At 36.2% G+C, this 25,019-nt stretch overlaps 1 protein-coding gene across 1 annotated transcript in view; it reads right to left on the reverse strand.

Moving 5' to 3' along the window:
• The window catches only part of COL19A1 (collagen type XIX alpha 1 chain), a 397,465-nt gene that overhangs the window by 314,500 nt on the left and 57,946 nt on the right, over nt 1-25,019 (reverse strand). Inside the window, exons 8-11 of the mRNA XM_021000213.2 lie at nt 16,464-16,589; nt 14,311-14,373; nt 10,021-10,044; nt 8,403-8,456 (exon numbers count right to left, since the gene is read on the reverse strand). Of these exons, the coding sequence (XP_020855872.1) occupies nt 8,403-8,456; nt 10,021-10,044; nt 14,311-14,373; nt 16,464-16,589 (267 nt within the window). The remainder of the gene's footprint in view (nt 1-8,402; nt 8,457-10,020; nt 10,045-14,310; nt 14,374-16,463; nt 16,590-25,019) is intronic.

Consider the following 25,019-nt stretch of genomic DNA (forward strand, 5'->3'; position numbering starts at 1 on the left):
ATTGTTTCTCCAGGGTTTTGTTTGATCATTATTGTGTTCTCTTGGTTATATGTATCCCTTGGAAAGTCCTATTTGCAAGGCTATCTGCAAGTTGCCTAAGGTCTTAGGCACAGAAAATATGAAAATGTCTCAGCAATGATGACTCTATCACAAGGTCAATTACCATCTAATATCTGAAAATTCCCTCTGAATCCTTCACTCATCTTTCCAGCATGTCATGAGATTTTTAATGGTAGTTTTGTAAAAACTAACAAATATGAGCCTGGAATTCCTGCTCAGAAGAAGAAGAAATCTCAGGAAATTAAAATTTTGCAGGAAGAAAATGAGATTGAGGCCTGGAATAAAAAATGAGAACCTAATTGTATTTACATTTTAATCAATAACTGAAAAAATGTTTATTGTAACACTTTTTCAAACTATTAACTTTCCTCTTGCTTTCATTTTCACTTCCCTGGCTGTTTTCTCTTTGTTGCTAATGGTACAAACAAAATCAAACAAAACCAAAGCCAACAGCAACACCAACCACAAACAGCCTGAAAAATCTTGAAAGAGGCAGCAGAACAGGGGTCTCTTTTTGCAAGTCAGGGCAAGAAAAGAATTTTGTTTGGAAGTAGTGGCTTAGTGTCAATGAAAGAAGGAGTCATCCAGGCCAATCTCTGGATTCCTTGAAAGGAAATAAAAAGGATATCTAGGTAACTGACATGGGATCCAGAAATATGCCAAAGAGTTGGCACTTGAAGGAAAATCCCTGAGTGCTCAGCAGGAAAACACGAGATGATTTGGGTAAGTCATTTAATCCTGCCTCAGCTTCATTGTCTTTATCTGTAAAATGAGAAGACTGTATTAGATGCCCTCTAAGGCTCCTTCCAGCTCTATATCTACAATCCTGAGAAAAGAAAGAAGAAATGGGAAGAGAGGAAGGACAATGACTACTGTATGTCCCATATACAATTATTATTTTGCCCCAAGAAAATTTCCCCCCTCTAATCTCATCTCTCTATCCCCTATTCAACCTCCTCCGCTCCCACTCTCCAGGTTTATATAGTCCTCATTTCATAGTTTATGCCCAGATCTTTACCTCATGTTGCTCTAGAACTCTCACCCCTTCCTCAGCTCAGGCCCTGTTCAATATCACACAAGCTATTGCTAGTAGCTTGGAACTGGGAGAGTTCCCACTCTCATTGCTTAATAGTCATGTAGTGAAAGAGAATCCAGTACCTCCCAATGTAATCGTTTTACTCTTGGATATCTCTAAATGTTAGCAAGTTTTTCCTTTTGTCAAGTCCGAATCTGCCTTTCTTGTAACCTCCAGTTTCTACTTCTGCCCGTGGAGGCTAAGAACAAACCTAAAAATGTCTCCACGTGATAATCCTTCAAAGAGACGAAGGCAGCCTTCTTATCACCATTAAGTTTTCTCTTCATCAGGCTAAGCATCCCCAGTTCCTTGTGTTTCTTCAATGAGATTAACCAGAATGGACCTCTCCAGGACACATAGGAATGAGGGCTCCACAACCTGAAATCCTCAGCAGGCAAGCACCTTACCCTAGTACATGAATCTACCACCAGGGTGCAGCAGCCTTTTCATCCTAGAAGCTCCCTCCATCCCTGCATCCTCTTTCCCTGATTAGTCAGTTCCTCCCAGAACTTGCATTTTAAGGAAGGGCCCCATCCAGCTGTGTTTGTTCCTTCATTCCTCTTAAGGCCTCTCTCTCCCCCTGCTTTTCAGCTTCTTTTTATGCATTGACTTCCCCCATCAGAACCTAAGCTCCTTGGAGAGACAGACTGTCTTTTTTTTTTTAGTTCTATTTGTATTCACAGCCACAGTACCTGGCACATAGTATATACTTAATGCATGCTTGTCTTGACTTGACTACTGTTCATGTGACAGGATAACGTGAGGCCTTTCCTCATCCTGACCATCCTCTTCTGGATACTCTCCAGATTATCCGCGTCCTCCTTATGCTTCCCCCAGGGAATCTAAGAGTGGGAAAAGAGTTTAGAAGGCATCTACATGTAGTAGACAGAGCACTAGATAGCATCATATAGAACTAAGTTTGAATTTTGCTTCAAAACTGTATTAGCTGTGAGCCCTTGAATAAGTCTCTTAATCAGGGGTGGGGAACCTGCAGCCTTGAGGTCACATGTGGCCCTCTAGGTCCTCAAGTTCAGTCCTTTGATTGAATCCAAACTGAACATGAAGCTCTCTACCTTTTTCAACCTCAGGTTCCTTATCTATAAATTGGGGATAATAATAGTCCATACTTCATAGGGTGGTTGTAAGGATCAAATAAGCTAATATATGTAAAGTGCTTTGCACCTTACAGCACTATATAAAAATTATGTAGTAGTGGTAGGAGGAGGAGAAGCAGTAGTGACTGTATCTGAATATAAATCTTCTCCACACCATTCCTGATAAGTGGTCTTTACATGAAGAACAACAATGATAACAAACTCACTGTTAACCAAAGTAGTCAATTTCACTTTTAGACAGCTCTAATTTTTTTTTGGGGGGGAGAGGGAGGAGATTTTCCTGTATCAAGCCCTAAATCTTTCTTTCTCCAATTTCCACCCCCCACAACCTTAGCACTTCTTCTCACCTACTCCACTATTGCCTACCAACCCATTTCATAGAAGCAAGATACCTAAATATATGAAGTATTAAGCAAAAGCACCTGGGTAAATGTTAACCTAATAAGTGCATCTGTAGCAAACATGCTTTACAGTTTGGAGGTTAGTTCAAGAGGAGTAAGAGTTAAATGACAAATTCAGTCCAGGAAGAAATTTAATGGTAATTTTATTCTTTGTTTTGCCATAAAAGCCCTCATGAGCTAATGACCACACATGTAAAAGTGTAAGTGTTGGGGCACTGATGATTTATAGGTTAATAATTAAGAGTCAAAACAAGGCCATCATGACAGTAGGTCCCGGTCTGTATGAGAACAGGTGTACAAAATTAGCCATGGGATAATAATACTCTCTGTTCTTTTCTTTTTTCCACTCTTTTGCCCCCTAAACAAGTTACAATGCTCATAGCTCCCAAAGCATCCTGTAGATATAGGACTGAAGGTAACTTTGGTTTCCCCTTAAATTACTTTCCTAGAACCTCTCAAAGTCAAGAAAACAGGTGAAATATCACTGACGTATATATATATATATATATATATATATATATATATATATATATATATATATATATATATGTATATATATACATATATGCACATATATATGCATATATATGCATATACATACACACATATAGATATATACATATATCTGCATACACACACACACACACACACAACACACACATATAAATGGGTCCTTTCTGAATAAAAGTGGAAAACTGTGAATACATTGTTGCTGCATTCTCCCCTGCCCTTAACACACATCCAATATACAGTCACAAATTGAGATGACAGATAGTGGAGGCCCATCTCCAGAAACAAACTCCAAAACCTGAAGCATCCCCTATCTCTAATTCTCCTGGGGCCTCAGCCAGTTGCAAAGAATATGCTTCACTATATCTCATTTGACTATGTCACTGTCTTATGTGTCAGCATGCTTTTTCCTTTCTTAGCACAGATGCTGATATACCACAAAACCATTCATTTAAAGAGGTGTGTTGTCACTAAATATAGAAAGGAAAAGGAGAAAAGAACTTGATCAATTCTCTTTCATTTGAAGAAAAATCCTAGGAACCTCGAAAATAGCACTGGTTCACAGGCTGTCAAATATGCAAAGACATCTAATAATAACCTTCTCTTCCCCAGGCTCAATGTTTTCCAGTTTTTTTTTTCTGCTGATCCTCATTTGGCACAATCTCCAGCCCTCTCACTACTGTGTTCTTCTCCAGGCTAAACATCTCTATGTGTGACACAGTTTTGATTCCCTTCCTTTCAAGGGGATCTGAACAGCAGGATAATGGCCATTCTTACAAACACAAATCTGAAAGTTCTATTTCTCTCTGCTTTAATCTGTTGCCTATAGATAGCCTCTGAGTCAGACAGAGGTTGTTTCAGTCCTTAGGGCTTTATATATAGCTGTGGTTCTCAAAATTTTTTTTGCTCACTGTGCAGTCTGGGAGACTCAGAAGACTGTCACATGAGTTACAAGTTCCATACAATATGGGGCACCCAAGATTCAGAACATACTAATGTATCCTGGCATACTCTTGAGAACCACTGGCCTACAGATTCTTTTTTCTGAGTTCAGAATGCTAACATTAATACCCTCTTTTATATTATCTATTGTCTCTCATTTTGAAGGATGGACCTAGAGACTGAAGTAAGGCTTAATTACATTACACAAGATAGGACAAATCCCATTAGCTCACCATTAGACTGTGAGCTCCTTGAGAGCATGGACTGCCTTTAATCTTTCTTTCAAAGTTGACATATAATTAATATTTATTGACTGACCCTTTTTAATTACCTAATTCCAATGTGGTCAGTGAAGAACATAGAGAAATCATTGAATATTAGAACTAGAGATCATCATTAATAAATTAGTCAATCAACCAAGAAGCATTTAGTAAGTACCTACTAAGTATTGTGCTCCTTCTAGGAATACAAAGAGAAAACCAAAATATTCCCTCCTTTCAAGGAACCTACATTCTGATACATTCCTGCAGCAATAGACTTTATTTTATGGGTTTTTCCCCTTGTCTATTGTCTTTCCCTTTCCCCTTTTGCTACCCTCCTCTTTTCAATACTACCTTTGAGACCCTAGCCTCCAGAACCAATGAACACTGAGATTTAATGAGGAATAACAAGGGAAGGATCATTTCACACTACACCAGGGTCTATATTGTTTAATCCCATTTTCACTGTTTTTTAAAAAAATTTCAAGTCCTTCCTGCTATTCCCTTTGAGCCAATTAATATTTTTTAGAAACCAATAAACATTTTTTAAATCCCTCAATACATATCTACATATACAGTAAATCAAAAAAATGCATTGCAGATAAAGGGAATGAACTATAGATGAGATCCCTTCCATGTCTAGGAGAAATATATTCCACTCTCAGCATCTTTTAAGAACTCACCTACAGAAACACCTATGGAAATAGATGTAGGCAAACATTAGGTAGTTACCGTGCATAGTGTGGCAATTAATCAGAATGCCAACGTTAAAATTACTGGTGTTGCTGACCTCAGTGTAGATAATCCTTTGATGGGGCTACAGGCATCAAAGCATAATACCCAATCTGTAATTTTTAGTAATTCCATTTTTACTGCTGATTTACCACTCTCCAGATAGTAATGTTGAAATGTATGGTAGAGGTAAACTGCCATAGTTATGCTCTTCATTAAATATTTAGTGATTGACAATTCTGTGCACTTTACATCTCTCTGTGCATCTATTACCTGCAGAGATGCCGTGTTTATTTGTAACAACTACTTTGAAAGAACTTCATACATTTCCATTCTTCAGTTGTAAAAAGTTAAATCTAAAGAAATCATCTATCATTAGGAGCTAGCTTAAGATTACATTCTCAATGAGAAGCTCTCTGAGAAACAGACCAAAAGTCAGTATTATAGGGCATTTGAGTTGATTAGAATTCAAAAGACTTCGTCAAGAGATACCTGGACCAATGACAAAGGGAGTTTAACAGCATATCACTGAGTCCTGGAGTAGGAATTGTTAAAACTGAAGGTTTGTTTGTGAGCCTGACAACTGCATTAGAAGACGTCCAGAATTTAGAGCTATTCTGTCCTGCTAAACTTTGCTGAAATATTGAATTAGCTACTACACTGCAACTTAGGGGCAGTCTTTTCTTACCAACTTCGGTCCATTGAAGAGGATATCACAACTAACACTTCTGAGCAAATGGAGGCCTTGGCATCAGATTTAATAATAGTCCTCAATCAAGATAGTTAAAGCCTATTTACAGGAGTGCCTAAAATCGGGAAACCCTATATCCTGAAGCTACGATCTTCCTTCACAGACTAGCGAAGCTCTGTTCTTTCTTGATAGAGACAATCACTGGACTTTTACTCTTTGATGTGCTTTTGTGGAAATAAAAACCTTGTTTTTTCTTATTTTGTTAGCAAAGAACATCATAGTTCCTAAATAACAATGGAAAAGATGAACCTGATTTATCCTCATTCCTTCAACAAATATATGTGAAGTATGTATATACAGCTATATGCGCACATGTGAATATATATGTAATAGATATTTTATATATATATATATATATTATATATATATATATATACACACACACACACACACACACACATAAATAAAATTTGAGATACAATTTTTAAAAGCTTTTTAAAAAATTTTGGCTAAAGTAAAAAAAAATACATATCTTCACAGTCCAGTCCAAAAATAAAAAAAATTCCCACATGTTGCTTCTTATCATACAAGAAATTGTCCATTTAGACCAGAGACCACATATTCATGTAGTAAACTCTGTCATAGTCATGGGCTATCCTGTCCTATTTAGAATTCTACCCTAGGTAAGCTTCAAGGAACAGTAAAGGAGAGGAAGTTCCTATGAATTAGTCACTAGAGAATCATTGGTAAATGAGAGTCTAGGTAAATCAAAGCTTGTCTGAATATAAATATGTAAATCAACCCATAATCCTATTTTAACATAAGAATGTACATAAATTGATATGCATCATCAGGAGATGATAATTCATCCTGAATTAATTAAATTATATCACTTTGGTTTTCAGTTGGGATTCTGTGCATTCAAGTCAGTATTAGACAATTTCTTTAAAGAAATTTTATTTATTTAAATTAAGCTCCCACAATATTATATCTCCAAATTGACATTATTATATGAGCAAGTTTTTTCCCATATCATCACTAATATTCTTACTACTGATCACTGACATTTATGTAAAACTTTTAAGATATACAAAGTACTTCATGTACATTGTTTCTACACTCTCTCCTCTTATGCATCTCTCCTCTCTGAGTTTTTGTAACTCAACTCTCTTTGGTTCTCCTCCTACTTGTCTGACTCTTCGGATTACCCATGAACTAGAAAACTGATCAACTTTTTAACAATATGCATATTAACATTTTTGTGATTTTTCTTTTATTTTACATCACCTTCATTTCCAATTAAGTCTTCTCCTTGTGCCCTACCCAATACAGCTTAAGAGCCACTTTTAACAGGAAGCCTTTTCTGATCCCCACCCCAATTGCAGACTTCTTTCCTCCTTCTAACAACCTTGTATTAAACTAGCTCATATTTATTCTGTAAATATTTACATATGTGTGTGTCTTCCATAGCATATGTACATTTTTCCAATCAAAAGTAAACTCCTTAAGAGCCAGGGATAACAATTTTTTTTAAAAATTTTGTATCCCCATATATAGAGGCAGCTAGAAGTTCATTGGATCAAGTATTAGCCCTGGAGTCAGGAAAATCTATGTTCAATGAGGGCTCCCACACTTATTAGCTGTGTGACCCTTGACATGTCACTTAATTTTTGTCTGCCTCAGTTTTCTCAACTGCAAAATGGGGATGATAATAATAACCCTACTTTCCAGAGTTATTGTGAGGATCAATATTTGTATAGTGCTTAGCACAGAGCCTGGCAAATAGTAGACACTTAATAAATTCTTGTTTCTTTCCTTCCTATATCTTAGCACAAAGTCATTATTATCTTACTTTCAGAAATTTTAACCTGCAATCTCAGCCAAATATCTATGACTTCCTTGAGTGTACAATTTTTACTATTTCTCTATTTCTTATGTTATGTTATTAGCATGTTTCTTTCTTTTTCAAATTGAACTCATCATACAATTACAGGCACAGAGAAATTAAGTTTGGTTTACACTAAAACACCGCATCTGATATGCTATATGAATTTACATTGTCCTCTCAAAGTTCATTAATAATTTTTCTAATTATTAAAACACATTAGCCCACTAGAATTTAAAGGTTAGTTTCATTCACTATGATAAAATTCTAAACAGATCAATTTGTTTCACATGGCATCTTAATCCAAATATAAGAATATGGAGTAGCAAGACTTTATAAGGACCTTAATAATAATGATAGACAGAAAGATGATAGATAAATAAATGATAGAGTATTTATCGAGCACTTACTATGTGCAGGGCACTGTGCTAAGGCTTTAGGCCTTTCTATAGGTTCTATATACTCTTTACAAAATTGCCAGAAGACTTTCATTTACACTCTGGATTTTTAAAATACTTAAAGATCATCTTTCATCAAAATCTATCATTTTATAGAAGATGAAACAGTATTCAAGACATTAAGCAATTTTTCCCAAAGTCACAATTGAGACTTGAAACTAGGTCTCCTGATTCCTACATGAGTATTGTTGTTTTTTGTTTTTGTTTTTGTTTCTTCCCACTCATCATGCTTCATTATGATTTTGTGTCTATTCACATACCAAAATAACCTACCTTTACCCCAGGAATTCCAGGGACCCCATATTCTCCTTTGATACCAACTGTACCCTAAAATTGAGAAATTTTAAAGCTTTGTAAATATTTTTGACAAAGATAATATGATACTTCACAGATGAATTACTTCTTAGTTTAAAATTTAAACTAACCCTTGTCCAGCCCTTAAATGTATGATAAGAGGTTCCCAATGTTAACAATTTTCCATTGATGCTTTGTAACATTCTAGCTCTCTGGAAGGGAAGGGGAAAATAACAATTCAACCATCATCCTCCCAATTCCAGCCCCAACCATGAAAAGAGATCTTAGAAGAACCATATGACTATAAATTGGAGAAATGGAGGGGAAAGGTCTGAAAAAAAAACATTTCTAGAAAATTACCACAACAATAGAACCCAATCTCCCCAAACCTCAAATTCTAAAACCATGAAAATGAACTGCTCTTTTATAAAACCAATGAAATTTTCTAACTATGAAATGGAAGAGGATAATATCACAGGTCTTATAGAATTGAGAAAGTAATTTCGTTGCTAAGTAATTTGGTTGCCAACTACAATTGCTAAGCAAATGAAATGAATAGATTAAGAAAAATTATAATAACCAAGTCTGAATGAAGGAAAAGTATTAATTATTATTTCAAATCATATTAGGGTGAGTTCTGGTCTGACAGAGAAGGCATTCCTAGGATGGTCATGGTAAGAGGCCACTGAAGTAGAACATCAATTACAATTCTATATTCAAATATAAGTATTCAAACTTTTTTCCATGAGAAGTTATAAAGATTAATGAATAAATAAGTATACCACATTAATGGAGTGACATAGAATGAATGGAAAGACAAAGAACAAACAATGAACATAAATCTGTCTCAAAGATAGTGATTTTAGTTTAAACATTTTTGACATATTCATTCACAAAGGGCAATAGAAAAATACACTTGAGTCATAAGCGTACTATATAGCATTATCAATGAATGAAAAGTGGTATAGAAGACATCATCAAAACCATGTGACTAGAAAATGAGTTGGGCTGGTCATGTACCAAAAGTATAGCATGATAGAGAGTCTTAGTACTCATGAAATAGGGAAACACTTTTATTTCATAAAGAAAGGCTTCCAGAACACTAGACAGATTTGCTAAGAAGGATTTATGGGAGGACATGAATGAGTTTTGATGCATACCAACATGGTTTTCCCACATCTTTGACATCACAGATACACTGGAATATCATTCACAATGAGAAGTTAAAAATAATTCAGTTCTAATAGAAATAAGAAAACTTTTTAAAACTGAAAAACAATAATAGTGTGATGATTTTTAAAGCAATACCATAACATATGGCAGTAATATATTGCCACAGATAGGACTTGAGCATAAAACTCATTTGCTTCAAAAAATGCTTACCTTGTACCTCTTGACAGACTCCCTTGGTTAAATGGTGCTTAGAAGGATCTAGAATTGCTCAGTTTCTCAAAACATAATCTAGTAGGGAGCAAAAACTTTGTTCTCTGACTACTCTGGATGATGTTTTTCTCATAATTATAAATGGTTATAAAATTAAATTGAAATAATACTTAAATAGAAACATGAACAGCTGTTTGCATAGATGCCAACTTACACAAGGATTGTCAGGACAGAAGGTCTTCAGGCATTATGCAGCAAGTGGGAAAAAAGAAAGGGAAATTTATATCATTCTGAAAGAGGCCTGAACATTTATTATCAAATTCCACATTACTCCAAATTAGCAGGTCCCCAAAACATCACTTGCCACTTAAGAGTAGTGACCCAAATATTATAGCAGGATAAGCAAAAATAATAATAATAATAACACCTCACACTGATCCTGGATGATCACTAATTAATCATAGCTATTATTAGTGCTATTAAAATTCATTTAATAATAATAATAATAATAATAATGAGTGGTGCTTGTCATTTTAAAGTTTGCGAACATATTACATAACATTCTCTCAGGTGAGCCTCACAAAAACCCTGTAATATAAACACTGCAGGTATTGTTATCCTTATTTACAGATGAGGAAACTGAGGTTCAGAAAGGTTAAGTGAATTCTTTATGGTCACACATAGCTAGTAAGTGAGAACTGAACTCATCTTCCTGATTCCAAATCCAGTACTCTATCCTCTTTGTCACACTGCCTCCTTACCAAAGACAGGAAATAATTTGTACTCTGATACTCATTCTCTAGAAAAGTCTACGTCCAAGGCGTGGTTCACATACGAAATATTCAGCTGCCACAATGGTCTTTTCTAGGAAAAGGCCTATAAATTATAATATAATGGCTGCACTCTTTAGTAGGACTCAAAAATTTCGTTGAGTAAAATATCTATTCAGTGGCAGATTCTTTATTTTTAATAACAATCAATCAACAAGAATTTATTAAATTTCTACTATGCACCAAGCACTCTGCTAGGTCCTGAAGATATAAAAGTGAAAAAGTGAAATAGTCCCTGCCCTCCAGAAGCTCATATTCTATCAAGAGGAATAACTTGTCCATCTATAAGAATACACAAAATAAATACATAAATATAACTACTATTTGAATAAGTTTATAAAGTACATTCCTCACAACCCTGGGAGGTAAGTAGTAAAACTATTATTCCCATGTTACCTACAAGACAGAATATTAAACGTCAAGTCAAATGCCACGCCAATGGGACACAACTAGTAAGTGCCAGAGCTGGGACTAAACCATTGTGCTTCAGACTCCAGGTCTAGTACTCCTTCTACTACTAGACATGGGTCCCAAGTCAGGCTTACTTTATTTTTGACAGCCTTTACTAGCATCAAATCATTTGTAGACTGGAAATCACTGTAAGAGCATTTCTTGGCATATTATTTTTGGATCAGGTCTGTGATTTTATTGCTACAGGGAACCCTTAGCGAGGAAACTCTTTCAACTAATTTAGGTCTGACTGTCAGTCAATAAGCACTTAAGTTTGGATTATGTACCAAACATTGTGCTAAGGACACCAAGACAAAAGTGAAACATCATGTGCCCTCCAGAAGCTTACATTCGAATGAGGGAGAGACAACATGTACATATCTAGATACGTACAAGAAGATTGGGGGAGAGATGGAATAGATATCAGGAGCTTGGGGTATTAGGAAAAGTATCTCCTCAATGATTTATCATCTTACAGCACTGTCTGGAGCGCTGAGTTTGAATGACTTACCAAGGGTGACATAGCCAGGATGTGATAGACCTGGGTTTTCTTGACTTGGTCTATGTCCTGACTCTATCCCCTTCACCATGATGTCATTCATATGTACCTGGCACCCAGTAGGTGCTTAATAAATGCTTGCGGATTAATTTATTTGTTCTCACCAATCTTGAAAATTGTAAATAACAACTATATAAGTAGGGAAAATTGTCCTTTCCTATACTGGTAATCTACAGGAGAAACCTGGGCAGGAAAAAATCATTCCCTCAGTATGATTATACTTTGTGTGGTCATTTTCAAATAACTATTTAGTGTGCCTGGAAGCAAACTAACTTTTTAATTTTCACACTGCATAGTCATTATTGGCGTACCTGTTGTAACACTGTAAAATCTATGCTAGTATGGAATACAAAAGATGGCACTTTTCCATCTAATGTACATTAAAGTTAGGAGGACACAGAGAAAAAGAAGAGAAAAATAACTGACAACAGAAAAACTTGAGAATAAAAGCCTAAGGAGACCTCAGCTCAGCTTTGCTTGAGCTCAGAGAAAAGTTAGTTGACACCCCAAGCATTCTGAAGTCATTTTCGCTTGCCGTAATGTCTAATTAGCTTCATAAAATGTTAATGTGCCTCCCCTTTTTTCCATCTCATGATTATATCTTTTTAAAACCTGAATTTATGCTGAGCAGCAATTATAATGAACATGCTTGGTCCTAGAGAACAGATGAGAAAAATTCACCTCTTTTCCTTGCAGAGGTGGGGTACTATGTGTGTGGAACATTACATATGCTGTCAGGCATCAGTTTTGATTAAGTTTGTTGAAAGTTTTTTTCTTTCTCTTTTAAAAAAAATTATTTTTATAAGGGATATCTTGTTGGGTAGGGCACAAGGAGAAAACTTAATTGGAAATGAAGGTGATAAAAGAAAAATCACAAAAATGTTAATACGCATATAGTTAAAAAGTTTATCCGTTTTCTAGTTCATGGATAATCCGAAGCCAATTTTTTTATCCTAGTCTGTTTTCATACTTTCCCAGCACAACCTTAGGGATACTTTTGCTGTTGTGTACTTAGCAAAATGAAAATGTAAATACTAACACAAGTGAAATGTCATTTGTAAAATATAGCTGTGAAAATGAATGAAGAAATCCTATCATGCAAGACAAACCCAAAGGTAAATTATCTGTGTCAGTGATCTCCTTAATTAGTATTTCTCAATGTGTTCCATTCTGTGACACATCTCTTGACTTTGGGGGAGAATCACACAAAATGATATTGCTTGGTAAGGAGGGGAATTTTTATAAACATCTTGAAGGTAAGGCTTATAAAATTATGATCTCAGATATTAATTACTTTTCAACAAAAAAGTTTGAAGTTGTGGGATGAGCCCTAAAATTTTACTTCAAATCCCACTTTTATTGCTTTGCTGTGACCTTAGGCAAGTCATTTCATATCTCTTGGCCTCTGTTTTCTCATCTGTAAAATGGAGAGAATATTTATTCTGTTTCACAGAATTGTTTTAAAAACCAATTTAATGAGATAATACACATTAAAATGCTTTTTAAATCATGAGATCCTACTCAAATGTTAAGTTTATAGTTATGGCCAGTTAAATTGTATCACCATTAATATTATATTTTTGCCACACAGGCACCCCCATGATGTGACTTGAGGGGTGCCAGTGAATGTCCCACTCATTCACTGACTTGTCACATTGTCTGAAATTCCAACATTATTCACTCCTTAAAGTTAGGGCACTGAAAGACTCTCCTAAAATGCAACTCTACTGCTTGAGAGGCATAATACATTATATATTGCTTAGCCACTGCCATAGCACAAATGAGCTCATCTTTATTAGTCCTCAGAGAACAGAGCTTTGAAGGAATTAAATATCAGAAGAATAAATTTTGATTGGAATGATAAGTGGGGGAACAGAGAGAGGAAGAAGGTCTAGAGCAAGGGTTTCTAATCATGGACACATTTCAGGGGTCTATGAATTTATTTTTTTAAGATATAATGATAACTATATAAATATGTTTTGATATGATTACCTTCCTTTGTTTTCCTATGTATTTTATTCTATATATTTTAAAGTATTTTTCTGAAAAGGAGTCCGCAGGCTTTACCAGACTGCCATGCCTCAAAACAGATTAAGAATTCCTGGTCTAGAGCATGATACCATGCCAGGGCCCATCCTGGGACTGGGACCTGGGCAAACAGAATCAGACTTAATGCACTGGGGGCTTGAGGAAGAATATAACAAGGGAGTAGACAAACAGATACAGAGACCAGCAGTGACAGAGAAACAAAGAGATAGAGCAGGAGGAGGAAGAAGAGGAAAAGTGGGAAGAAGAAGAGAGGAGGAGGAAGAAAAGGAGGAAAAGGAAAAGAAGGATTGGAGAAGAGCCAAAAATAAATTCTGCCTAATTCACAATTTTGCCCAGAGTTCTTTAAAGCTACAAAGGCATGTAGCCCCGATAGTTGCCAGCTTCTCTATGATTTCAACATGGCAATTAAAAACTATTGCTTCAAGCCTACTGGGTTCTTGCAGATTTCAGCTGTTAACATTTTTATGTTGTTCATTAAATGCAAGTTTTGCCCTACATCTTCAATGTGTACTAGGCTAGAAAAGGCCAGAGCAGAACTGAACAGAACCATGTGTATAATTTTTTATTCATACTAAACATTTTCCCTAACAAACAGACATTAGATTGGCTATCTTACCTGCTCCCCTTTGTCACCCTTAGGACCAGGTAAGCCAGCAGCTCCAGGCAATCCTGCTTCTCCCTGCACAAAAATAAATTTCCAAGTTACTTCCCCAAAAGTTAACATATTGATATAAAATCCTCTTGCTCATAAATATTCGACTGACAATGGTGGAGTAAAGCAGCATAGCTTCTGGTCATCATTAAATTCTGTCTAAGGCATTTGTCTACTTTTGTATAGTCAACTAACTCTTAATAGCTCAAGGGCTGGTTACCTAATATATGGATGAGCTATTTCCCTGCTCCTCCTTTTAGGCTTTTAGCTATTTCTTAGCTTCTTTTTACCAAAAGAAATCCAGGGAAGAGAGAGGAGGCGAATCTCAAATTGGCCTTGTAAACTATGATGGGGGAGGAAGCTGAAACTAATGACCACGCTAAAGTTCTTGGTTTTTATGAGTATTTCATTGATCTGTGTGTGCTATCTTTCCCACTTAGGATAGACAACCAACAGTTGCCTGTATTTGCTGGTTGAGACTGAATATAATAATAAAAACCTTTGCTACAGTATAGTGAATACCATTCTTTAACCTGGAGCATGTAGCCAATTATGAAAAAGAACAATGAAGGAGCAAATTTCTTCCACTATATTTTGCCAGCAAAAGACATACTTCCCAACCCCTAACACCCACTGAATAAAAACTAAATGTACCATATCTTGTTCCTGACTTTGCAAGTGAAAGATCCATGGCAGAGATTCTTAATTTAAGGTCTGTGAGCTTGCATTTTTAATAATTCAATAATTGTATTTTGATACAATTTTTTGCAATTAAATATATTTAATTTTATATAATTAAAAATATTATTATGAGATCTATGGGCTTCACCAATTGCTAGCAGGGTCTATGACACAAAAAAGGTTAAAAGAACCCATAATATACAGGATCATCAGCTTACACACACAATGTAATGTTTCATAAATTATAATTACAGATCTATCCAAACACAAAGAACACAAACAGAAGGCATCCTCAACACAGTCAAAGTTATCTGTGTAGTGGACTTAAAACCCAACAAAGACTGCAAGCTTAGTGAAAGAGTATGAGGTTAATGTCTCAGGAGCAATTGAGTAAGTCCAAGGAAGCACACTAGCAGGACTTCTCTTAGGATTTAGGTGATAGTCAAGAAACTACCCTCACATCAACCTATGACAATGAGACAGAAGTAGAAAGAAAAGATGTTAAATATTCTCTCTTTGGCCCTGTACTGAAGAAAGGATGACAGTTCTAGGGCAGGAGGGGCAATTGCCTTGAAAGAGGATAGAAATGGAATAAGAAGGAAAGGAGGGAAGAATCAGAATAAGGGGAATTCCTAAGTAAAGGAACAGGGGGACAGCCTTGGGGAGAGGAAACCTTGAAACATCCACAGAGATAAATTTTAAAAAATAAAGGCAGGCCGGCATACTGTTTTTATAGAGGAAAGGTGTGGAATCAGAAGGCGTGGGTCCAAATCCTAGCTCTGCCATTTGGTACGCCCTTGACTTTGGGCAAGTCACTAAACTTCCCTGGGCCTCAATTTCCTCATCTGCAAATAAAGTATCTTCTAGTTCTAAATGTCTGATCTTCCTTGTTGTTGCTTTTCATATTACTGCAGTTTTTGTTTCTTGTTTTTGTTTAACCTGGCACTGGCAATTGACTTTGGAGTGGAGAGAGGACAGCTGGGTCTTTCTCTCCAAAGTCTAAAGAGATAGAGCAATAGAGCAGAAAGAGCTGGTAGCCAGGAGACCTAATCCCATCTCTACCAATGATGAAGAATAACTAGGTATGTGACCTTAGGAAACTTGTTTATCTTCCCCGGTCCTCTGATTCCCCATCTGTAAAATGAAGGGCTTATTTCCAATTCTAAAATTCTACTCTTTTCTACTTTAAACCAAATTAATTACTTCCCAGGTACATGGGGCACAAAGGGCTCCTCTAGCTCAGAGCCCAGTTGTCAGGCTAAGTGGTCTCAGAACTAGCCAGGGGAAATAGCAACAAGCAACCTGAGTAGCTTGGGACATTAGTTCCCATCTTCAACGTGTTCAGGCCTGCCCTGGGTACCTGCGGTCACATTTGAGGGGTCTGATTCACCCTATTCTATATCTTTTCAACATGACCTGGGCTGAAGCTCTCCTACCTTGTTAGGAATGCACTGGCATCGTTCAGCAAGTTCCGGCTTTGCCAGCAGATGTGCAGAAATTTTACTGGCATGAGCAGTTGCCATCAGTGAAGCCGTAGTTCCAAAGCTGTCCTGCTGTGGGCACTAAAATACAAATTGAAGGTATAGTGAATGAAATCAGTTCCTAAGCAACAATGCTCCCCCCCCCCATCAATTTTCCATTTTGTATGGCTGCCCGGATTGTTGAAAGGCAGTTCCACTGATCCCTTACTAATAGAAAGTGGCCACTGATGATAGAGAAACATAACATTTGCTCTTGCACAGAGATTATTGTTGCAGCACTGTGCAACAGAAATGTATCCCCTGTGATAAAATTATACTCCTCTGAAAAGCCACTAAAATAATGCCTTTAGTAAGGAATTCTACAGGTACTTTATACAAGTATTTGACTGCTACAATTCTATAAAATGTTTATTATTATATTGTTATACTGAAATAACAATATTAAATTTCATAGCTGGATAAAACTAGTAAATAAATACATCATTTTGTAAAGGCAATCAGCACACAAAAAGCACACCATCTGAGCTTTATGATGCTGGCTACTTGAGCAAAGGAGACCTAAAGTTATGGACAATAGAAAATAGTCATAGTTTTTTTAAAAAATTGAACCAAGATAAAATTTACTTTGTCACAATGTATTTTTAACACAGTCCAGTGATTTCAACAGATGCTAAAAGACACAAATTGCCAAAGAAAAGTGGGAAGTTTGAGGGGTTTTTTTGGTAATTATCCAGTGACTCAGAAACAATTTAGAGAATTTCTATAGAGTAATTCAAACAGAACACACACACACACACACACACACACACACACACACACGCATGCATGCATACAATTCTCTCTTTCCCAAATACTTGTCCACATAGGTTTCTAAACAGACCTAAATTTATAGGATAAAATAGTCTTTTATCCCTTTCAGCAATAAGGACCTGTCCCTTTTGAATTTGCCTGAGAATGTAACCAGTGGTTGCCAATGAATTTTCTGTTTTAATAATGGAAAGCACTAAAATACTTACATTGAAAAATTGCTGACAGAAAATGACACTTAGCACTATTGCCAACAATTACAATGTCATAAAGTTTGTACCTCTATTTGATAGCTATCTTTAGATCAAATGATAATAAGCTATTTCGTAAACATAACATACTTAGAAATATCCCTACTACCTACATGTACGAAAATATTTATAGCAGCCCTTTTCATGGTGACAAAATATTGGAAACTGAGGGGATGCCCATCAATTGGGGAATGGATGAACAAGCTGTGGTATATTAATGTAATGGAATAATATTTTACAACAAGAAATAATGAACCGACAGATTTCAGGAAAACCTGGAAAGACTTGTCTGAACTGATGTAAAGTGAAATGAGCAGAACCAGGAAAGCATTGTACACAGTATCAGCAATATTGTATCATGATCAGCTATGAATTTCTCAGCTCGTCTCAGCAACACAATGATCTGAGATAAGCACAAAGGACTCACAAAGTAAACATCCAGATGAAGAACTGATGGACACTGAATGAAGATCAAAGCATACTTTTTTCACTTACTTTATTCTTTTTCATGATTTTTTTTTCCTTTTGATGTTTTTTCTTTCACAACTCTGACTAATTTGGAAACATGTTTTACATGTATAATCTATACCAAATTGCCTACCATTTTAGGAAGAGGGGAGGGAAGGGAAGGAAGGAGGGAGAAAAATTTGGAACTCCAAATCTTGTAAAAATGAATGTTAAAAATTGTCACGACATGTAATTAGGGAGGAAAACAAAATACTATTTAAAAAAAAGAAAAGAAATATCTCTACTTATAAAGCTCCTATTCTCAAGCCTGTGAATGTCCTCCCTCATGCTTCCTTCAGGACCTTATTCCAGAATTCATCTCCTTTCTCTCCCTCTTCCACAAAGCTTCAATATTCCCTTCTAAAGGCCTCTCTTGACCCTTTCAAATTAATTCATTTATTAAATACCTACCTTATGCCAGTATCTATCCTAGCTGCTAAAAACACCAAGATTTAAAAAAAAAAGTCTTTGCCCTCAAGTTTATATTCTTCAAGCCCTTCCAACTACTGTCCCTTATATCCATTACTTTTTGCAACTGAACTTCCTGAAAAAGTTGTCTACTCAGGCTGCTTTTACTTCCTCACTACCCATTCTCTCTTTGGAATCAGGCTTCTGCTCATATCTCCCTGCTCTCTCTGAGGTCACCAAACCCAGTGGACTTTTTTCTTCTTCAATTTTTATCCTTCTTGAGATTTCTGCAGCATTTGACACTGCTGACTCTCTCCTATTAGATAATTCTCCTTAAACTTCAGAGAGCCCATAACCTCCTATTTTACTTCTTATCTTTCTAACCACTCCTCAGTCTCCTATGGACTTTCCTAAGGACAGATACTGTTTTATCTTAATTCTATATCTCCCCCAGCATCCACTGCAGTGCTCTAACCACATCAGGTAATTAATAAATTATCACAGGCTCATAGATTTAGAGTAGAAAGTGACCTGAGAGGCAATTGAGTCCAGTCATCTTTTTTTAAAAACAAGAAAATTCAGGCATAGAGAGGTAATGACTTATCCAAAGGCATACAGCTAGAAGTATCTAAGATGGGATTTGAATCCAGGTCATTCTGGCTAGAGTACACTACAACATATAGCTTCACCAATGATTGCTGAATTGGAAAAAGAAAAGGTACTAAATTTAAAAATTAAAGCACATTTGAACTGTGCAATATAATTAATAAAACAATGAACTTTTCTCTATCTCAAAAGCCAGGCACAGTGTAACCTATAATAAAATTATATTCTTTGGGTCACTGGTTCTCAGTCAGTGATTCATGACCTAGTTTCACCTTTTGCTCTGGATGACTGACAAGCCTACTAGGCAAGCAGTTAGTCTCGAGGGTTGAAATAAAATGTAAAACAAAGTCTTTAGGCGCATTCCTTCACTCTAAACATGTCTAAAACATTTTTAATGCAAAAAAATCACAAAAAACAGAGGTCAGTGATTCAATGAATGTTTAGACCCTCATTGCGACCACAATTAAATGTATCAGATTCAGTGTTTTCCAGTTTGACCAGGAATAAAAAAAGATATATTTTCTCCACTTAGTTTTGGCTATCTGTTGGGATAGATATGTTCAGAAGCTAGTGCCCACAAGAATTTAAATGGCAAAGTGAGATGCAAGTGGCAACAGAACCTGGGTGGATGGAAGGAAACAAGCCTTAAGCACCTACTATGTTGCAGACACAGTGATAAAATGCTTTTATAAATATTATCTTATTTAATCCTAACAACAACCCTGGAAGGTAGATGCTGTTATTGTCCTCATTTTACAGTTGAGGAAACTGAGCCAGATAATTATTAAGTGACTTGCCCAGAATCACACAGCTGGTAAGTGTCTCAGGCCAAATTTGAACTCAGATCTTCCTAACTCCAGACCTAGTGCTCTATTCACACCACTAGATTGAGCCACTGAAATCTGAGCTAATATGGAGATAAAGAACAGGACAGGTAGTGAGTTTGCCTTGAGAAGAGAAAGCAGAGAGCCATCACAAAGAGAGACCTCAGACGAAACACAGGAAAAGCAACATGGTACCATAGAAAGAACTCTGAACTTGGAGACTAAAGAACTGAATTTGAATCCAGACTCTTCCACTTACTACCTTTGTGACCTTGGGTAAAGGACTGAACTTCTCTGGGATTCCTTTTCCTCAATAGTAAAATGAGTTTTTCAAAACCATAAAAAAAAAATTAGGATCTATGTTCCTAAGGGAATCCAAACTGGAAAGCAACAGATGACTTTGAATTGAAAGTCCAAGGAGAGAAAGGGCACAGGGAGTGGAGAGAAAGGAAAGGAGATGGGACTCCTCACGGAATGGAGTGAAGGAGGCTGGGTGGGGAGTCAGAGCATCAAGCCAAGTCCAAGCTTTACCAAAGGAGCTTGATTCACTTTAGCAAGATGAAACATGCCTCTTTTGGGGGACTTTAATCTTGAGCAAACTTGTTTTTTCTCTGTTTTAGGCTCCTGGATATTCTCTGTAATTGGCTAGCAGCTGGAACCAGCTGACAGCTTTGGCAAATACAAATGTATTGGAATTTATTTATTTGGGGGAAGGAAGAAACATTTTTAAAACAGTTGGTGGTTATATAAGAAATTGTAATACATATCATGATTCAGTTTAACAAATACCAGTAAGTGCCTAGTGTGTCTAGAGTATATTACTAGGGCCAGGCTTGACAAGTAAATTTATAGTCTAGTCACTACTAAGTACCTAAGCCAAAGCAGTACCCCAGGTTTTTTAGTGTATTCAGAGCCCAGGAGGGTAGGATTATTCTGGTTTTCACCCACAGTAATTATTAATTTACCTCTCTCCCAATTTCTGTTGTTATTGCTACTATAATGAAAGAGTGCCAATAAAAGATTCTGATCAAAATAAGGCTGTGGAAAGGTACAAGCTTAAATACAAGGCTCAAGATACAAGGCTGGCCTCCTTATTAGCGAAAGTTCTTAGTTTAATTTGACAGGGTTAGTTAATTGTCCTTTAAACTTACTATTGCATTTCTCAAACATTTTCAACAGACTAACAACTTCTTGCTCTTTATATCTGCTCCTCATTCTCCCTATATAGATTCTCTTTCTTAAGTCTTTTTCTTGTCTAGGATTTCTTAAACTTTCTTTTTTTTTTATTCTTTAAAAAAAACCCCATATTTTAATTCCCCACAATTCCTACTGAATTAGCAAATGTGAAACAACAATACAAGGCCACTGCCTCTTGGAAATCTAATTTAAATAGCAGAATGCATGCAGGTTAAAGTGAAGACAGTGTCATCTGAAAGAGTAAAATTATAGTACTGAAACACTGTTGTAATTTAAAATTCTAACATAAATTTTTAAATGGGCACATAAAGCTAGACTTTCAATGACATTTTTAATTTTCAAAGTTAAAAGCATTTTTAGTGGTATATAATTGCTTTCAGAAGTTTAACAGAAGCAGTCAGTAAAAGTGAAAGCTGTTGATTTATTCAAACATATCTTCATTCATTAACTTATTTTATTTACAAATAAAACATTCATTCTTTCAACAAACTTTTATTAAATACTTTCTATGTGAAGGCACTATACTGGGTACTAGAGAGGACTCCAATATGAATAAGTCCTTGCTTACAAGAAACATAATACATTAATCTTCCATACAAAGTATTGTTATTTGTAAACAATTTACAAAATATTCCTTACATGGTCAATGATTCCTGTACACCCAAAAGAAGATTGTGGGCAGGGAAATATCTCTATGCTCTTAGTTCATATGTAATACCCATACTGTTAAATGCTCTGATAAACTTTCAAAACCTATCAGGCACTATGCCTAGTAAAACACAAATTTTTCTTCCAGGTTTCAGCACACACTAGATTGATGTGGTGCTTTTAATCCCATATTACTATACTAAAACTAACTTCAATTACATCTCTTTTAAACATAGCTTTATTATTCTCTTTCTTTCTCTCTCTGCTAGTACTGGTCAAGAACTTCATGCTTAAACTTATTTAAAGGGCTTTTAAAAAAAACTACTTTTCAACCACAACAGAACAGATTTTAAGAGCTCCACCACCAAAATCCATGTCATTCTAACTTTTAAAAAAATTCTCTTAAGAACTAATAATTTCTGCACTCAAAAGTGTGGCTCCAAGATGTCTAGGTGTTTCAAACCTGTGAGCTGGCACACAAAATTATCTTCCTCTCTATTTATAGAAGGATATTTGGCTGCCTTTCATCTCACTTGGACTGGGATCTATACATTGAATTTAGGATGCCCTCTCTAAGAGCATGCTACATAGCATAAATCTATATCTATGTAGCTATATATATGCATATGAATATATGTGCATACATGTGTATGTATGTGTATATATGTGTGTGTGGTATATATATATATATGAAAAAATAACTTGGTAGGAATAGAAAAATACATTGGCTCTGTTTTTCAATTGGGTAGGTGACTTTTTTATTCAATTGACCAAGCTGAATACAGAAGTAAAAGTTTATTTTGAATTAATGAGTTATTGCTGAAACTTTCATATGAATTTTTTAGGGGGAAAATGAATGAAGCATACTTTGGGAAAAGCTTAAGAAAAGAAGAAATGCGTTTTTAATCCTTCACTTTTCATCTGTTTCTTCTGTTCTGTTTTAGTACTAATCCTTTTTATATACCTCTACGGGACACATTTTTCACTTGAGGAAAAATTAAGCAAACCACAAGAACATTTATTGAATGCTATTATATGCCAGGCACCGAGGTGGGAGAGGAGAGAGATAAAGCATAGCTCAAAACCTCAGGAGTTCACAGTCTAGTCAGAAAAGGACATTTCAAAGTAACAGATTAAAATAACTAAAAGAATGGCCCAGATAATAAGTGTTAGGTGAACCCAGGAAAGGAAGATCCCTGTAGACTGAGATAGTTGAAGAAGGTTTCCATGAGGTTAAGAAACTCAATCTGCACTTTAAAGTAAAGACAGGATAAAGCAGCATTAATATAAAAAAAAGTTATTTTCTGTGAGGGGGGTGGTGGTGGTGAAGAGGAGTACTGATAGAAGGGAATTCAAGAAACATTGCAAAAGAAAGGATCAGTAGGACCTAGTGATTGACTTAATATGACAAATAAGATAGAGAATTAATGCAAGATAATTTTGGCAACTGAGAAAATGGGAACTGGTGATTTCATTAACTCCTATGGATTCAGTAATAACTTCCACACATATGACTCCCAAATCTAAATATCCAATACTTCACAACTCCAGGCCCATATCCACAACTACCCACTGAACAACTCCAAACATGTCCTACTCAGTACCCAAAATGCAGCATATCCAGAGGAATACTGATAATCTTCCCCCTAAACTCACTCCTCTTACTAAACTTTCTTATTTCTGTTTGGGGCACTACCATGCTTCCAATTTTTGTTGTTTAATTGTTTCAGTTGTGTCCACCTCTTCATTGACCATATTTGGGGTTTTCTTGGAAAAATACTGGAGTAGTTTGCCATTTCCTTCTCCAGCTCATTTTACAGATGAGGAAACTGGGGCAAACAGAGTTCACTGACTTGCCCAGGGTTACACAAAGTAAGTATCTGAGGCTAGATTTGAATTCAGGAAAATGAGCCCTCCTGACTTAGGCCTGGCACTGTATCCATTATGTCAACTAGCTGCCCTCTTTCCAACTACCCAGGTTCAAAAAACCTTAGCAGCATCCAGCATTTTCTTGAAGTCCCCCAGTGAGGGGAAACTCATTAACTCCTCAGGAAGCCATTCCACTTTTGAAAAGTTCTAATTATTCAGAAGTTTTTGCTTATATTAAACCTAAATCTCTCTCCACAACCTCCACCTACTACTCCAAGCAAAACAAGCTTTTTCTATGTTAAGACCCTTTAATACTAGAAGATAACTATCATGCTTCTAAAGACCTCTCTTCTTCAGGCTGAACATCTCCATTTCCTTCATATGGTTCTCATGTAATGTGAACTCAAGGCCCTCACCAACCAATCAGGTTGCCCAACTCTGGATCAACCAAACAAAAGTAAGCATTTATTAAACACCTACTATGTGTCAGGTACATTGGGCCTCAGTGCCTAAGTGCTGGGGATGAAAATACAAAGAATGAAATAATTCCTACCGTCAAGGAGCTTATATTTTTATATATTTTCTTCATCTTATCAATGTTCTTTCTAACACATAGTCCACAGAACTGAACACTAAACCCTGGATACAGTCATGCCAGGACTATCACCTCCCTAGTCCTGCTATGCCTCTTAATGCAACTTAAGAGCTCATTAGCTTCTGGGGCTGCCATAACACATTTTTGATTCATATGGTACTTGTGGTACACTAAAACTCTCAGATCTTTTTCAATCTCAAGATTTTTTTTTACCCATTCAGCAATTCTGCATAGCACTTAGGATGAAGTCTCATAAGAAAAAATCTAAATACATAGAATTTTAAATGATCCCTTGTGATTGGTCACATACTCCATCAGGGTCTTCAAAGGCTCCATAGTATAGGTGATTTTCGGCTGCTGATTCAGTCACTGGAAGGAAAGGGGCCCACTTCCAACTTTCTTCTGTATTTTTGTCTTGAGTTTTTTTGTTTGCTCATTTTTCCATGCTATTTCTTGACTTGAGAACTTATGTTGGTATTGGACTCTGCTTTGGGGTAGAGGTAAAAGGCGGGGTGAAGGTGGAATGTCTGCCTGACATTATCTTTTATGTCTTTCTATTGCTTTTGTAGCACAGTCTGGGGGCCTGTAAATTTTTGGTGCTTCCAGAGTCGTGTGTTCCGGGCAGAAGTCTGTTCCCTGCCTTCCTGGTCTGCAAATCCCTGACCTGGTTTGGATTTGCTGACTAGTGAGTGAGTGAGTTCCTGTAGACTGCTGCTAGACTCTGTCACACTTATTCTGCTGGGATACTCTGCAATTTCAGAAGTGATTGAACTGCTGGCTCTGCCTTGGTTTTAGTCTC

This window comes from Phascolarctos cinereus, unplaced genomic scaffold, assembly GCF_003287225.1.
Source record: "Phascolarctos cinereus isolate Bilbo 61053 unplaced genomic scaffold, phaCin_HiC Scaffold_5;HRSCAF=322, whole genome shotgun sequence".
Taxonomy (NCBI): domain Eukaryota; kingdom Metazoa; phylum Chordata; class Mammalia; order Diprotodontia; family Phascolarctidae; genus Phascolarctos; species Phascolarctos cinereus.